Source organism: Crocodylus siamensis, chromosome 6, assembly GCF_052110815.1.
Source record: "Crocodylus siamensis isolate JL-2025a chromosome 6, ASM5211081v1, whole genome shotgun sequence".
Lineage (NCBI taxonomy): Eukaryota > Metazoa > Chordata > Crocodylia > Crocodylidae > Crocodylus > Crocodylus siamensis.
In genome coordinates this window covers 64,192,376-64,209,405 of record NC_143400.1, presented here as the reverse complement: position 1 = coordinate 64,209,405, position 17,030 = coordinate 64,192,376, and the positions used below count along the sequence as shown (strand labels likewise).

At 42.2% G+C, this 17,030-nt stretch overlaps 1 protein-coding gene across 2 annotated transcripts in view; it reads left to right on the top strand.

Moving 5' to 3' along the window:
• The window catches only part of DNER (delta/notch like EGF repeat containing), a 352,845-nt gene that overhangs the window by 118,538 nt on the left and 217,277 nt on the right, over positions 1-17,030 (top strand). For both annotated transcript variants that reach the window (XM_090054479.1, XM_090054478.1), the window contains exons 3-4: positions 10,721-10,815; positions 13,423-13,589. In XM_090054479.1, coding sequence (XP_089910605.1) covers positions 10,721-10,815; positions 13,423-13,589 — 262 coding nt within the window. The remainder of the gene's footprint in view (positions 1-10,720; positions 10,816-13,422; positions 13,590-17,030) is intronic.

Genomic DNA, 17,030 nt, shown 5'->3' with positions numbered 1-17,030 from the left:
GGTGACCTTTTCCCATCTGGAGCCCCAGAATAACATACACACGGCCCTCTGGATCCTGTGCGTAACACGCTTGGAAGGGGGGAAAACCAGTGTGGTGTACAGAAGCACTGGTAACAACAACACCTTCACAAGTACACTGCACGTGTGTTGTTCCCCCCCCCCCCTTGGAAAGGGAGTGCATGTGCCATAGCCCCAGTCTCTACTTTACCTTTGCCTCTATCTTCTCCCACGCTGGCCTGCCACTCGGCTCAGGGTTGAAATCTATTCTGAGGATCCTGGCCCCCTCATGGGGGACAGAGACCCGCAGAGATTCCAGAACCCTGACCTTGCCTGCAGTAAGGCAGGTGCTCTTGTTCATGTTGAGCTTGGCCCCTGCTGCCACCTTGTATACCTGTGTGTGCCACAGGGCTCTCTCTACCAACCACTTGTTCTGGCATGGGAAGTTCAAGTCATTCATGTAGGCCAGGACCTTGGCCTCTTGGTTGCTGTTACCCAGGATGTGGACTCCGTGGATCCCTGAGTCTTGCCTCAGGTGCTGGGCCAGGGGCTCGATGGTGTAGACAAACAGGATCGGGGAGAGTGGTCAGCCCTGCCGGACCCCCAACTGCACCATGATCTGGGCACTCAGGAAGTTGTTGATCTGCACTTCACTGCTCACATCCATGTAGAGGGTCCTGATCCAGCTGACGAAGGTCAGGGGACTCTCATCTGCTCCAGCATCTGGAACAGGAACTGTTAAGACACTCTGTAGAAGTGTCATGCTCTACACTCTACAGACACTGTAGAGTACCTTCAGTGTAGGCCTTCTCCAGGTCCAGGTTTAGGACAGCAATGCTTATTACCAAAGTTTAAGTGCAGTCCAACTGAGTAAGATATATAGTAGTACCCCTTGCACTCAGCCCCCTCAGCACCAACTGTTTTTCAAGTCATGGTAAGCATACATTGCATACATTTTGACTTCTTCATGCCTACAGCTGAGCTGCACCTTTCTTTCCCATTTTCAATGATTCATCAGCCTTAAATGTTTGGCAAACATCACCAAATGGGACCCCACATAGTTTACCTATAATCTCTCTGATGACCCTTCTCTCAGCATGACGTATGTGATTAGTGTGGTCCCGCCTTCCACGAGGGGAAGCCTGACCAGGTCTTAGGCCTCATCTGCATATACATTTTTGCAGGATCTTAAGACTCATGACAAGAACGCTTGATTCCAGTCATGAGTGAGGGACTGATTACTACATGGATCCTTTGTGGCAGGTATTGGGAGTTCACATACACAAACTAAGCAGTGCTGAGCTGTGGGGCCACCATGACTTGAAATGCTGTTGAGTCTGGTGGGGCCAAGCCCAATGAACTGTATGGTAAATCATGAGCCCCTTTTGGTTTTAGACTAATATCACATGTAACTTGTAGTTTCTTTAGACTGCCTTTTGGCCTAAGATTGGGTGGTTTCTGGGGGCATTCAAATGCAAAGATCTCCAGGATTAAGTCTCCAAGTAGGGTGGCTGCCAACAGATTTGGTAGTATCTGAAGTCTCAGTGTGAGAGCCTGAGATGGGGCATGTTCACTGGTAGCAGTGCCAGACAGTTGTGTTTAGAACAATTGAGCCCTGCTTGCTCAATTGATATAGTTTTTGTTCACTTGCATTAATAGCATTTGTAGACATCCCCAGTGTGAACCAACTACTGCCATCTAAGGTCAAAAATCATCCCTACCAATAAGCTTCAAATGGGGTTTGATTTTGATATTGGAATGTTACAGAAAAAGTAGAAGACACAGCCTTTGTGTTAAGATTTGTAATTCCAGTCAGTTATACAAGAGCCTAGATGCATACTTTGTGGTTTTATATATCAGCTTTTAAGCATGTACAGACAATGAAACAAAGAGTAGTGCCCATGCAAACCAGTAAGACCCAATTCCAGCAAAGATTTATGAATTTAGTAGTCCTGACTTCAGTAGACCTGCTCAGAGCAAATAAATATAAACATATGCATAAGTTTTTTCAGGAATGGGAAATAAATGCCCAACAAGACATTTTTAGTTAAAAAGTTGAGTTTGTGGAAGCTTTACATTTTTTTATGGCATTTGCTAAAATTCAATGCAGAAAATATAAGAACTCTACAGTCATAAAGCACAATTCATAAGCAAGGTACTTCTTGGGCACTAGCACTAGTGAATCCACATTTTTAATTAAAAAAGGTTAAACAAAATAAAGCCTTATCAAGATTCATGAGAGAATAGTTGCCGTGAGTTTTTAATTTTGATTAGAAACCTATTTTGGTGAAAAAACATAATCTTCAGTGTAGGAGGAATCTTCAAATGAAATTAGAAAACCAACACTGTTCTGAGATTTCTACTCAATAGTAGGAAGTAGCTAAATCTAGATGTGTTGAAGCAAAACCTTTAAACTGTTTCCTCTGCTGTAGCACATAGCAGTAATTTATTGCTTCAAACTGAGTGCAAAACTCAAATTACAGTAATTTAAAATCTTGTTCAACAGGCTGCCTGGGAGTTTCTAAATGAATGTTTAAGTTGTAGCATTATCCAGTTAAAAATTAAAATCCATATACAAATCTAAATTTAAATCTCTCTAATTAAAATGGCAATTAGTTTAAAAGAATATTAAATTGTATTCATCATATATTTTAGTTCTTAAAGAAGCACCACTTTTAGGTGGATATGAGATTCTCTTTTAAGTGCATGTATATGGACGTATTCTGCTTGTAAGTGTGTGACACGTTAGGGTGAAATTACACATTACAATTAGACCATGTTAAGAGCACTTCAAACCGAAATGATCACACATTACGGGTTGTTAACACGTGTTAAGTGCCCTATTAAAATTATGCCATTTTGGGTGAAGATTGTCTCTGAGTTGTGCTACCTAGCTCAACTGGACTGATAGCATGGCAAAGAGTGGTTGGGGGTGGGGTGAGTGGGGAGAGAGGGAAAAGGGATGAAAGGGGGCAGGAGATCCAAGGGGAGAATGCATGGGGAAGAGTGGGGGGGCAGGATTGAGGGGGGAAGTGGGAAGGGGCAGGGGGAGGGGGGCAGGTGGGTTGGGAGCTGCCTCTGTCCCCCAAAGTGCCTTTCCCAGCCCCTGAATTGCTCCCTCCACACTTAGGTCAGTTCCCTGTCACTCCAGTAGTCCCCTCTGCCCCACATTGGGCCCTCTACCCCCAGATCACTTGCCTGCCACCCCAGTCAGTCCAAGTGCAGTGGAGGTGCTGGTGGAGGGTATGGGGTTCCCCCTCCCTGCTTTTGGAATTCCTCCAGACCAACCCTGCATACCCAGACTGAACCTCTGTTTAGTCTGGCAACTGAAGGAAGGGAGGGAGCCCAAGGAGCTGCTGGGTAGCTGCAGGGCCTGGTGGGGAATGGATTAGGTAGGTGTATGAAGCTGGCATGGGCTGCTTCTTATCTCCCCTTGCTGGTGCTGCCACTGCTATTTTTCATAGATTTATAGATTGTTAGGGGCCGGCAGGAACCTTGCAGATCATCAGGTCCAGCTGCTCCACTCTGGCAGGAAGGCAACTAGGGTGAGGTGACCCCAGCGAGGTGACTGTCTAGTCTTCTCTTAAAAACCTGCAGGGTAGGTGACTACACTACTGGAGGCAGTTTATTCCACAATCTGGACATCCTGACTGAAGGAGTTTTTCCTGGTATTAAGCCTAACATGGCCTTCCAGTGGTTTGTATCCATTGGTCCTGGTCTTCCGTGGGGGTGTGCTAGTGAACAGTTGTTCACCGAGCTCCTGATGCACTTCTCTGATATAGAGAAGCTACTATCAAGTCCCTTCTCAACCTTCTGTTCTTTAGGCTAAAGAGGCCCAGGTCCCTCAGCCTTTTCTCATATGGCTTGCCTTGCAAGTCCCTGATCATTTGGGGCTGATTGGGATGGTAGGGTGGGAGATGATCTGGGGATGGAGGGGCTGATTGGGGGTGTGCAGAGGAGACCCAAGAACCAATGGGAGGCAGCGGGGTGATTTGGGGGCAATCCAAGAGGTGTGGTGCCAGTTCTCCACCCCTGCCCCTCCAAACAATGTGGCTAGAGAGCAAGTGAATGGGTCAGGAACGGAGCAGACTTGCAGCCCCTAGCTACAACCCTGCTCACCAGCCTTCTAGCAGGACGTCGGAGCGTTGCACATTAGAGACAGTATTAAGTCATAACTTGTCTGATCACTAGCACTTGTTAACCTTCTGTAATGAGGTGCTCACCCCAGGGGAACGCCCCCCCGGTGGCCACTCTGCCCTTGCTTGGTCTGCCTTACTGGGGAGCTCTCCCCATTGCTTGCCCACCATGCCTTGATGTTATAGTCCTTTGAAGGAAGGGAGGCTGCCCCAGGGCTTTCCAAGCCTGGTCTCACACCCTACCCTCACAGGCTAATTGTGTGTTTAATCTGGGGCTAATCCGATGCTGGGCTACCTCAGGTCTTGATATCTTTGTCAGGACTTATTCTTCCCAGCCTTGGTCCCCTTTTTTCTCTTGGCTGGTCCCCCTAGCCTAGGCCCACTGTACTGGACCTGGTTTCTGTGTCTCAGCCCTTTCCTGGCCATCCTCAGGCAATAATCCTGCTTTGGCTCTTGTTAGGCCTCTGGCCCCACACTCTGCCTGGTTTTGGGTTCTGTGGCCCCACACTCTGCCTTGAGTCTGACCCCAGCAGGGCTCGAGGCAATTGTGTGCCCCAAAGCACACCAAAGCATGAATGCAATGTGCAAAAACTATCCCTTACAGTTCCAACCACAACCACCAGTGTAACTTAAAATGCAGCAAGCAACTGCTTAATACCAGCCTTCCCTTCTGGGCAGCCAAACACCAGCAAAAGGAAAACAGCATGCTACTGTTTAAAATGGAAAACCTTCCCCCCACATCAGAATAGATAAGCATCTATTCACAGAAGCTGTTACTCAGAGTGGGGGGAAAGTGGTCCCTCCCCCTCCCACTGGTGGCAGTTCACTGCTGCAACTACCTGGAGCCTGTGTGGGGCTGCCCTGCATCTATGTCCATCACCGCTGCCTCTAGGCTGCCCTGTGGGGCAGTGGTGGCAGCGCAGAGCGGACACAGGGCAGCCCAGTGTGGGCTCTGGGCGGCTGCAGCAGGGAACTGCCAGCAGCAGTAGGGGGAGGGGCCACTTACCCTCTGCTCTGAGCAACAGCTTCTGTGCCGCACCGCAGCTGCTGAGCCTCAGTGGGCAAGCGTAGGGTACATGGGATCGGGGCTGTGCCGTGCAAGTCTCCGCCGGTACTGTGGGACTGGGGCGGGTGGCAACAGCAGCAGGAAGGAAGCCACCTGCCACTTGGGCTGGCTAGAAAGGAAGTCAATTTTCAGAGCCACCCCATCCCACTGTGTGCCCAGGGGGCTGCAGGACACGCCACAGCTAGACTGTGTCTGTTGCAAAGGTAAGAAGTTATGTCCCAAGATGGAGACCAGGGGGTGGGGCACCTGTCAAGGGACAGGGCTACTTTGTGGCCCCCAACAGCTCGTCAAAACTTGTTAAGTGGCCCTCCAGCTGAAATAATTGCCTGCCTCTGATCTAGACCAATGAGTCTTAACTTTTTAGACACAAGTGACCCAGTATTAGACCCCTGAGAAAATGCCAGCTCTTAACTTTCACTGATTTTTGGATAATGGAAAAGTGCTAGAACAATTCTTCTGTTTTAAGGAACTCAGAAAGACCACAAAAGGTCAGAATGCTTTTGACATTATGGATTCCTGTTTGAAATCTCTGTGTTTAACTTGTGAACTGTGTAGGTGTCTATACATCTAACAGTTCTAATATTGTGCAGCCCCCTAAAAAGTGTCTTGTAGCACCCAGGGTGAGGTGTGTGTGCATGTGAACTTTTGTAAACACTATCAAAATTAAGCAAGTTCGCTGCATGGTGCTTTGTGATTAACTGTGATGACATAGCCTGGTATGCACTAGGGATTCACAGTTGGATCAACAGGCAAGGATGGGCATTGGATCATGAAATATGAATAAAAAGTGAATTGTTATGTGTTAATGTAGTATTAAGTTGGTAAGTGGGGGAATTTTTAGAAATGCTTCATGCCATTAAAGATCATGTCTATAAGCCTAAATAGAGATTTAGCAATTCTTTGATGTATAGTCCTCCCTTTCAAATCATTAAATGCAAATATTCTTCGTGTTCTAGAGTAATATAGTGCCATGAAAGTAGCATCTTAATGTTTCAGATTTTCATGTATACTTCCACACCTCCTGAAATGCACCTCAGCTCCTTTTAATTGTGATATCCAGGCAGGATAATATTTGTGCAATGTGTATTCTTTTGTTTTTGCAGGGGGCCCAAGAAATGGAAACACAGCCTCCCAATTTCATAGGAAAAGTAAGGCTGGAAGGGCTCTCCGAAGGTCATCTAGTCCAACTTCCTATTCAAGGCAGGATCATCCCTGTCTAAATGATCCTACACAAGTGCTTGTTTAACCTATTCCTAAATGCTACACAAACAACCCTGTGGCACAATGACAAAGCACATCACTCAAGCACACCCTAACCTATCATGGGTAAAACAAATTCACTGTGAATGTTCCACCACTGCAACATTAAATATGCTTGATGGATCCAAGAAAAAGGGCCAAAGGAAGGCACAACCCCTCTTAGTCTGTACCAATTCCTTGGTGGTTTCATATGGTACCCATCAAAGCCCAGAAGCGTGGGAAAAAGCAATGCCCTCCACTGTTTTGCACCCTGTGAAGAACAAACAACTCCATGCATTGCATCCCTTTTTTGTCATCCTTTCTCCTCCTTAAATTTATCTCAGACCCTTTAATCTTCTTTTGTAACTAAGTTGGTTGTGGAGCTCTGCTTTGTTATCCTGTTGCTGAGCATTGTCCTCTTTGATATCCACCTTCTCTGGGCTGCAGAGCACTTTCAGGATCTTCCAGCATGATTTCTTTTTGCTTTCTTCCTAAGCAGATTCCCCTCAGGTAAAAGAGGGAGTTTTGATGATCTTTTGATCTCCTTCTTGCTCCCCTTTCTCATTCTTTAAGGGATTCTAGGGGTAAATCCATCCTCCCATCAACTTCGTTTTCTCTTTTTAGCAGATATGTGGTGGGCCTGGAGAAACAGAAATGTAATTTCTGGATTATTATGTCCCTGTTGAAAAAAGAGTTTGATTTCAATCCAGATTGATTGTACTCATTTTGTATGTGTTAGTCTACTGGTAAATAGTCTTGATGGCAGATATGGACATATAACTGTTCTAAATCCTGTAGAACATATTGAAAAGCTTATTTCTGTGATGATTGAAGAGCTTGTAAGCAGTTCCTTCGGGGCTTTGGCTGGTAAAGATTTTATATTTCTAGTGGTGACTAAAATACCTGTATCATTGGTGTTGTAGCAGTTAGCATTTTTAGGAGTTTCCTTGTTGGTTTAAGGGCTATGTGCTGTCTGAATGCTACAGAGATATTTTAGGAAAATGTGGTTTTATTGCAGTTATATGAATTGAAGGAGGTAAAACAAGTGTGTCTTTCTTTTATTGCTGTGGAATTGGACAATATAGGTCATAGAAATTTCAATGTCTGCATTTTTTTGGAGGACATGTAGTACAATATGTGGCTTCTATCTAAAGTCCTTGAATTCAGCTCTTTTCCTGCTGCCCCCTTTTCACTAGCTTCTGAGCTCTTTCAGCTCCTTTTCTAGATGTTCTTCATGTTCTGGTTGAGTTTTCTCTAGTTAATGAAATACATTGGTCTTGTATGCCTTTATTCTCAGGTCTTTAAGTTTAGTAAAACATTTCAGAACATAGACTTGACTGAAACCTTTTATACATCCCTGTTGCTGGAGTAAAGTTCTCTCTGTAATGCCTTCTCTATTCTGGATGCCAAATTGTCTTGCTCATATTTGGCTAAGGATATGCTGCTTCTGACACCATTTCATTTCTTATCAGTGCTAGAAGGATGCTGCTGCTCCTTGTGCTTTTGTCTGATTTAAGTCGAAGGACTTAAATAGAAAAGTGTTGATTTTCTGCCATTATTAAATCCTGCTTTACTTCAGGATCCTACTGTTTTAGATGATAATTATATCAGATCAATCAGGCAGGGCTCTGGCGTTGAAGCACAACTGGAGTTCCTAGTTAGACTTGCATTAACAAGCCCCTGCTCTCTAAATACAATTGTTTAAGCTTTGCACATTGTCTCCTAGCTCCTTCAGTTAGCATTGAAATGCTTGGATTTATGTGGCCTTTCCTAAAAATTTTTAATTGTAGTGAGTATTTCTGTTTGGTTTAATGTTCATTTTGCCATCTCCAGCTTTTTATTTCTGGGCTGTCCTTCTGTAGTCACATTTTCAGTTCTTTTTTCTTTCCCCCATACCTCCAAATTAATTTTAATGTTTGTTCTTTTATTATAGCACAAAACAGAATGATACATTTTACTCAGTTATCTAACTTATTTCATTCTCCCTTATGTTGGGGCACTATAAAGTAATCACAGAATCCTAGAAAATTAGGGTTGGAAGGGATGACCTCAGGCAGTCATCTAGTCCAACCCCCTGCTCAAAGCAGAACCAGCCCCAACTAGTTTGTTCCAGCCAGGGCTTTGTCAAGCCAGACCTTAAAAACTTCCAAGGATGGAGATTCCATCGCCTCTCTAGGTAATTTGTTCCAGTGTTTCACCACCCTTCTAGTGAGAGAGTTTTTTTCCTAATATCCTACCTAAACCTCCCTTCCTGCAGCTTGAGACCACTGCTCCTTGTTCTGTCATCTGTCACCACTGAGAACAGTCTAGATCCATCCTCTTTTGAACCTCCCTTCAGGGACTTAATGGCTGCTATCAAATCCCCTCTTGGTCTTCTCTTCTCCAAACTGAAATAAACCCACTTCCCTCAGTCTCTCCTCAGAAGTCATGTGCCCCAGCCCCCTCATCATTTTTGCTGCCCTCCGCTGTACTCTCTTCATTTTGTTCACATCTTTTCTATAGTGGGGGACCCAAAACTGAACACAGGACTCCAGATGTCGCCTCACCAGTGCTGAATAGAGTGGAATACTTTCCTCAATTGTTGGCAACGCTCCTACCAATGCAGCCCAGGATGCTGTTAGCCTTCTTGGCAACAAGGGCACACTGCAGTTTATTGTCCACCATAACCTCCAGGTCCTTTTCTGCAGAGCTGTTATTTAGCCAGTCACTCTCTAGGCTGTAGCAGTGTATGGGATTCTTCTGCCCTAAGTGTAGGACTTTGTCCTTGTCCTTGTTGAACTTCATGAGATTTCTTTTGGCTCAATCCTCCAATTTGTCTAGCTCACTCTGAATCCTTGCCCTACCCTCCAGTATATCTGCTACACCGCCTGGCTTGGTGTCGTCTGTGATCTTGCTGAGGGTGCAATCTATCCCATCTTCCAGATTGTTAATGAATTTGTGCAGATTGTTGTTTTTCTGATTTGTTTCAAGTTGATGGTGATATAAAATTGTGCACTTAGCCATTGCTCAATTCTACTACTTTATGTTTTTAGATTTCACTGTTCTGTTGCATGAAAACAGAGTTGTTACTGATATTTTTCCCATAGGCTTGTTAAAAATCAGACACTCACAGAAAATGAATGCAGTTTGTGTGTTGGCAAATATAAAGGGAAGGCTGCTGGCAAGATAAATTTTGATGTGCTTTGAATATAATCTCCACAATTAATTTTTACAAGATTCATAAATAGTAACACATTTATTTTTTCTGCATTTCTTTCAACTAATGTGACTAAATTTTTCCTTGTTTCTGTAATTAAAGAGCTATTCAACTTGCTGCTTGAAACTGGAGAGGAATTTGTATTGGTTGGTAATGCACTAAACTGACCCAGTAATGCATTTGTGCTTATTGTGGCTAACTGGGCTCGTCCATATGACTGGGGGGAGGGAGGGGAATAAGAATGTTTTTTTTAGAACATTATTATTCATACATATTGGCAAATGTGAAAAAAGTTGGCTTACACTACATCTTCTTAGGGATATGTTAAAAATGATTTAAAGACATGCTTTTTGCCACATTGTTGCTGCAGACCAACATAATCTACAGCAACTTATATCATATTATTTTGAAAGGCTTTCTTTATGGCCTCTTGGAAATGTAGATAATACTATTGAAGAGAGACGAAGGGCCTGTAAAATGGTAATGTAACAAGTGTCCATAAAGGTGTACATTTAGCTAATAGCAAACTGATTCCTATTAAGCAGGTAAGTGACTTGGGCAACAAACTGAGCACAGTTATTTTTACTAATTTCTTTAGGTAGAAAATGGATTCTTCATTTTTTTGCAGAAAGCCTCTTATTATGAGATTCATTATTGCTATTGCTGGGATAAAGCTGAAGAGTATTCTGTGAGGAGTCTGTGGATTTGTTGTTTTGTTTAAATTACTATTGTTTTATAAGCACAGTTGAAATATCGTATCAGTAGATCAACTGGGATCATATATTATCTATTCCATGGATTCACTGGCTTATCAAATAAATGTAGGATTCCCATAGTAATATAAATTGATTAAAGCAGATTAATGCAGTACTGCTCATAGTAAATGCTCACTGAAATGAGTTTCTAGAACACCTATGATCGCATAAAAATATCAGTTCACATGCATATTGATGACAAAGCATTCAGTGTCTGCCCTGATCAACATTAGGTTGCTGGTGCCATTCGTGTACCCCTTTTCCCCATGATATGTTTAGCTTTATGTTTCTTTTTAACCGTAAAAACCTCATCAGTCTTTATTCTGTTCAGATAATACCAGACGTGGCTTGTGGAAATGCCAGTTCTAACAACTCTGCTGGAGGTCGGCTTATCACCTTTGAAGTTCCCCAGAACACCTCAGTCAAGTAAGAAAATGTTTTTGTCAAATCAACTTGGAATGTACACACATTTTTTATGGTAGTGTTTAGTACTGAATTTATTTCCAGCAGTCTTGAAAGGAAAACTGTCTGTCTTCCAAACCCCTGGCACATTATTTTTCTAGTGCAATTAAGTTGTTAATTGTAATGGCAGAAATGGCAACTGGCTACATTTATAGCCATCAAATCCAGATAAATGTGAAAAAATGTGTAATATCTTTGTTGTTGCTTTGTATGGCACCATGCAGGGACCATCCTCAGGCTGGATCCCCAAAAGGGTCCCAATCAGGTACCAGCAAGTTAGAACTGCCCCAGGATGATTATTTGATTGTCTTGATCCCAGGCTCAGTCAGTCATTGTTGGGATCATGCATCAGATACTATTATGCTTTAATTGCATGTCTGCCAGGGGGGCCAGATAGCCAGATGGGTCATTATAGACTTCTCCTCAAATAGCAAACTACCTTCTCCTTTTTCATGTTGCCATCTTATGGTCCAGGATCTCCATTTCCATTTAAAACATCAGCCAGACACCAGATAGTTTCTTATTTTGTGATGGTTTTGAAAAGAGTTATCTTTTGAAACAGGGTCCACTTCGAGTCTTTAAGAACGTGTAACAAGAAATCCTAAGAGGGACCTAGTCTGTTTATCCCTTTGGGGCATTAAATCATGCCCAGTGGTGACAATTTAAATATTAATGTTGTTGAATTTTATTCCTCATGAAAGTGTGTAAGAAAGGAGAAATAGGATCCAACTTGCACAGACATTAGCTGTCTCATTTCAGTAGATGCCTTCGGTGAATGGGCTTCAAAAGCATGCTGCCACTACTTTTCCATCATATATTAAAAAGTCAAACACAAGTACTCTCAAGGAGTCTAGTAGAGTCTGAAAGAAATCTGAGTCTTGCTAAGAAGGTGGCATTTCTGAGGAGCCTAGGAGGGCTCATGGATGTACAGAGACACACTAAAGGAGAAAAAAAAAATCAAATGAGCACAAATCATTTGCACTGTCAGTTGTGTTTGGCAGCTGATTTGGAAAAGCTCTGCTACCTTTTCCCCCCCGCCCCCAAGCCATCCCTTAATAGGCATTTATGCTGCTAACAAGCTGAATTGCCACGGTTTCCCAATCATTTGTAATAGTTTTCCATACTTTCTGTGTTCAAATGCAGATGTACTACATCTGACAACCATTTCTAAAAGAACAGTCACTAGAGATTAGTAAGATTCCATTAATTTTGATAATGGAATGTGACACTCCTTGCTCTCATATTAAGATTACATGAAGTTGTTAGAAATACATACATCAACTTGGATTAAAAATAGACACAAAATAGTGCCCAAAATTTGAGCCTCAAGCACTCCAGCTGTAAGAGGCTCTATCCTTGCATGAATAACATTAATAAAAGCCTATGGTTCTTGATTCCAACTGCAAGCAAAAGCATGGAAATGGGAAAGGCTGGTCTTACTGTATTTCTACCATGGCTAAAACCACCTGTATGTGATGAAATTTTACAAGAGCCCTTGATTCTCATGAGACTTGCAGCCCTGTTTCCCATAAATAGAGATTCAGATTAATTTCTGACTTTTGGATGGTTATATACATTGAACGTTGAGCCTTTGGAGATCTGTTCAATCCTAGTTGGGGTTCTTTCAGACAAACTGATGCAGATATCTGGATACTTGCTAGATACACAATAAGATTCATATTTCACATGTTTCATAGCTAGGTATGGAAACAGTGCACTAAAAGGGCAGATCAATAGAAGTAAGTTATTGTCATGGTGCTTCCGAAAATTTTCTGAAATCCTGTGAGACTGACTGTACATGATTTACTTTCCCCTAGGTGGTTTTACTTTAAGCGGCAAGTTTCCTTATCCAGCAACTCACTGCAGATGTTAGTGACCTTCATAACATGGCCTGACTCATTTTATTTACAAGAATAAATTGTTCTGAACGTTTTATCCAATGTGTTAAAAAAAATAACAGAAAATCCAAGATTTCAATTGGCCTCAATCTCCTACCTTGACTATGTGTTAACATGAGCACTAGCAGAGGGCACCAGTACCACTTAAAATTATTGGGGATGTAATCATAGTTGGGCAACCTGTTGTATAAATATAAGATATTTATTTACATGATCTATGAGTAAAGAATCTGCTTTTGTGCTGTGTTATATTATAGACCGCATTAATTGGGCATTAAGATGGTTCTCTAAGTTAATGGACAACAAGAATACACAAAAATACATGCCTGGGTAGACTCTCCTGGGTCAGTGAAGTCAACTGTCATAGAATCCCATTAATAACTTTATCAGTGATTGTATCTTTTTTCAGGTACACCGTTAATCAGATTTACTCATGAAGAATTTTGTATGGGGAATGTTTTGGAAGCAGAATGCATGCATCTACCCCTACTGCTGTGAAAATTTTTTGCTAATAAACATATTTACATTTGCTAACTCACATAGCTTATTTGCAAAAACTCAGCCTTTCTGCATATTTGAGCCTTGTTTGTTTGCTTTTCATTTGAAATGATGTGTGTTTTATAAGACCAATTTCCCTTGAGATGATGTGATTATTTTTATCATTCTTGCCTAGAATAAGGCAAGATGCCACAGCTTCTCTTATCTTGTTATGGAAAGTTACAACAACTGGATTTAAACAGTGCTCACTTATAGAAGGCAGAAGTGTTACTCTCCTCCAGGCACTGGGTGGACTCGTTCTTTCTGAGGAAATACTCACACTAGGAAACAACTACTTTATTGGTGAGTAACAGTAACATCTCTTGATCATGTAGGAGAATAATTTTACCCATCAAATGCAGAGGTAGTTAGAGTTAACTCTCTTTAGGTGGCACTGAAAAAAATGGCTGTGGATGGATATTTTGTTAATTCAAAGCAAGTAAATGCTCCATTAAACTGTATAGTAGCTATAATTACACCTGTGGAACTACCTAATTTGGAATCCAGTAAAGTTTCTTGGCCTACACTTAATTAAGATGTACAAAATATTTATACACTTCAGTTTAATGAAATACCTTTTGATCAATACTGTAATAACTGCCACACAAATGGATATTCAAGTTGTTTGACCAAATTCTGTTATATCGAGGTATACTTGGTAGAGAATTTTAGTCTTAAATAAGTTGCATGAATAAAATTCTTTAAGCATACAATTAACTTCAAACCATATTAAAATCAAATTAAAATCTCTTGCCAAGATTTGTTACTGGAAGTTAACATTACACATGCACACAAGAACTGGAATTCTAATGTAGCATCCTTCACTGAAGAATCATATTTAATGTCTTGGTAGAAAGTGTAAAATAAAAATGGTGTGCACTTTATTTAAAAGTATATGGGAAATATCAGTTTAAAGAGATGTTTTATCAATGGAGCCTATGTATTTAATTAAATTGAGCTTTGTGGACAGCTGGTTTGCTGTAATGAGAACCCAAAATGTGAAGCCATAGTAATAATAGTGTTTATTTGTTATCTTGAAATATTTTTAATTTTATCATGAAGAAAAAAGTTCTTACTATTCGGTGATCAGTAATTAATGCTGTTTCTGAAACATAGTGCGCTTTGCAAAAAAAAATGATCAAAAACACTTAGATACAGAAATTTTGGGTCAGATTCTGAGTATATGATTGAGCCAAGGAGAAGCTCACATGTAATAAAATGCCGTATTTTCAGTGTTAATGGTCTAGTTAGCAGAAACCTCATTAAGGTTGTTACCTATTTTATCAGCAGCAGGTTTCATTGAATAGCACTCATGTTCTCAATTTGGTATGCTGGTTTTTTTTTTTTTTTTTACACGTTTCTCTTTGGCTGAGATCATAGAATCACATAAAATGATGTTCACTTCCTCTTAAGACTTCTATTATTTTCTTAAATAAAAGCCTTTAATTTGCTAAAGTTAAAGTTCTTATCCAGGAACCTGTCTTCCTTAGGAATAAAGGGTTGCTTTTACCTCATATAGTTAGTTAGTTAACACCTGTAAGTTAGGTAAATTCCTAGTGAAGACAAGGGAGTTTGATTTTCATATGGTGGCAGGTTGAAGTAAAAACAACTGGCAAACCTGGACTTTATCATGATCTTTAAACTACTCCACAGCTGCCTTGACTTTAGTAGGGTTTTACCTTGAGTTAATTATCATGTTAAGAAAGCAGCTCTTTCTTTAGTGAAGACAAGACCAAAGTACAAATATGTCAGCTTTCATCAATCGTACAAAGTTTGCAGCTACTACTGACTCATCCTACCATTTAATTCAGCTATTTGTGACCAGTCTTTCTTTCTTTAATTTCTGGATATTAAAAAAGATCTGTACAGAACATTCCAAAAGTTTTTAGTTTAATTCTATAATAAAATGTCACAATCATCTTCACTGATGCACAAGACTAGTATTCATGGAATAGGTGTGCACCTTCATGGTGTATACTTAACAGGTCTAGTCAGATGCCTGATGAATCCATTTGTGGCTGACAGATGCAATTCCAGAGCGACACAGCTTGTTACAAGTTTCACAGATCTATATGTGGTCTGAGTTGGAGTCCAGATTTACAGCATACTGCTGCTGCTTTCTCGCATTGCTTCCATTCTCTGGATCAAAGCTGCTTTCTGTTGAGCGTTACCCAGTACCAGATATTCGCTCCAGATTGCATGGGATTCTGCACCCTCCTTCCAGCTTTCTATGCTGATGTAAAATGACTTCATATTATTTTTGCACACATTGTGGTACCGCCATAGAGGGTGACCTCACTTTCCAGGGCTGTTTTGAATCTCACTATACAAAATATTTTTTATCATATGGTCTTTCTTCTCCCATTCCCTTGACAGGCCAATCTGTTGTAACCTTTTCTTTTTGATAGTAGTTTCTAAGTGTGTAAGTCCTGTGTGCTCCCATACCTCCGTGTTTGGTATTCTGTCTTCCCACTTTATTTTTAGGATCTTACGCAGACATCTCATGTGGAAGGTTTTTAGTCTCTTGATATGCCTAGCACATGTAGTCCATGTTTCTGAACGATAAATAAGGGATGACAGCACACAAGTCTCCTTCGTTCCTATCTTTACCGTAGCTGATAGCTTGCTTTTACTCCATGCATGTTTCTGTTATAGCCCCAAATTCTTAGCTGCTTTTCCAGTTCTGTTAGTCAGTTCAGTCTGAAGGTTAAGATTCCTGCTAATCATGGAACCCAGGTAGCAAAAACTGTCAATGACACCAACAGCTTTATCCTCCAGAATGCTGTCAAGTATTGTTTTATTTCACCCCTTGCTAAATGATCACAGTCTTCTTGGCTAGCGATAGAAGTTGCACATAAACTGGTTTAAGTGATCAGAAACTGGCTTAAACCTGTAACAGAACATACGTTCAGTGAACATAAACCAGTTTCAAAATAGCTGAAACTGGTTTAAGATAAACCTGGTTAAATGTAGTATCAGACTTAACTGATTTGGTTCAAACTGATTTATTCAACTTCTGTCCCAGACCCTTTCCTGCTTTGAGTTAAATCACAGTCCCCCAGCATCTCAGATACTTTGTAGCCTGGAGTGGGGCTCTGCTCTTTGCTCCAGAGAGCAGGCTGGCCCCACCCCTCTGCTCTCTAGCCAGACAGAGGGTGGGGGCCTCGCCAGACACATGGCCCCTTGAGGAGCAGGGAGGGGGCTTATTCCCTCCCTCCCCTACCAGAGGACTGTGGCTCCTGTCGCTCATTTTCCCCCTTGTCAATCCAGTGGCAGGGGAGGGAGCATGGCCAGAGCCAGCTGGCATGGCCTCTGCTGTCCATCTGCTTCACCAGCAGCTGGGGCTGCAAGGCTGAGCCCAGCCAGCCGGCAAGTGCTGCTGATGGTGGAGGCAGAGGGGCCAGCCCAGGCTGAGCTGTCAGGTCCTTCCCAGCAAGCTGAAGCTGGGGCGGGGACTGCATGGTTCCCCATGCCCAAGCTAGGTGGGGCTGTCATGGAGCCCTAGCCAGCTGGGTAGGGCCCCACAGGGTGACCCATGGGAGCAGGGCCCTTTTCAGTGCACTGCAACTGCATGATAGCATGACCCAGCAACATGGGTGGGCCTGGCTGGGGGGTGGACTTCCTGGGCCAGCTTGGAGGTGTCAAAACCTACACGCCACTGTACAGCACTTAGGCCTGCAGCCACACAAGCAGCCATGGGTTGGCTGGGGCAGGGGGCTGTTCTACTCTTCTGCTGCTGCTATA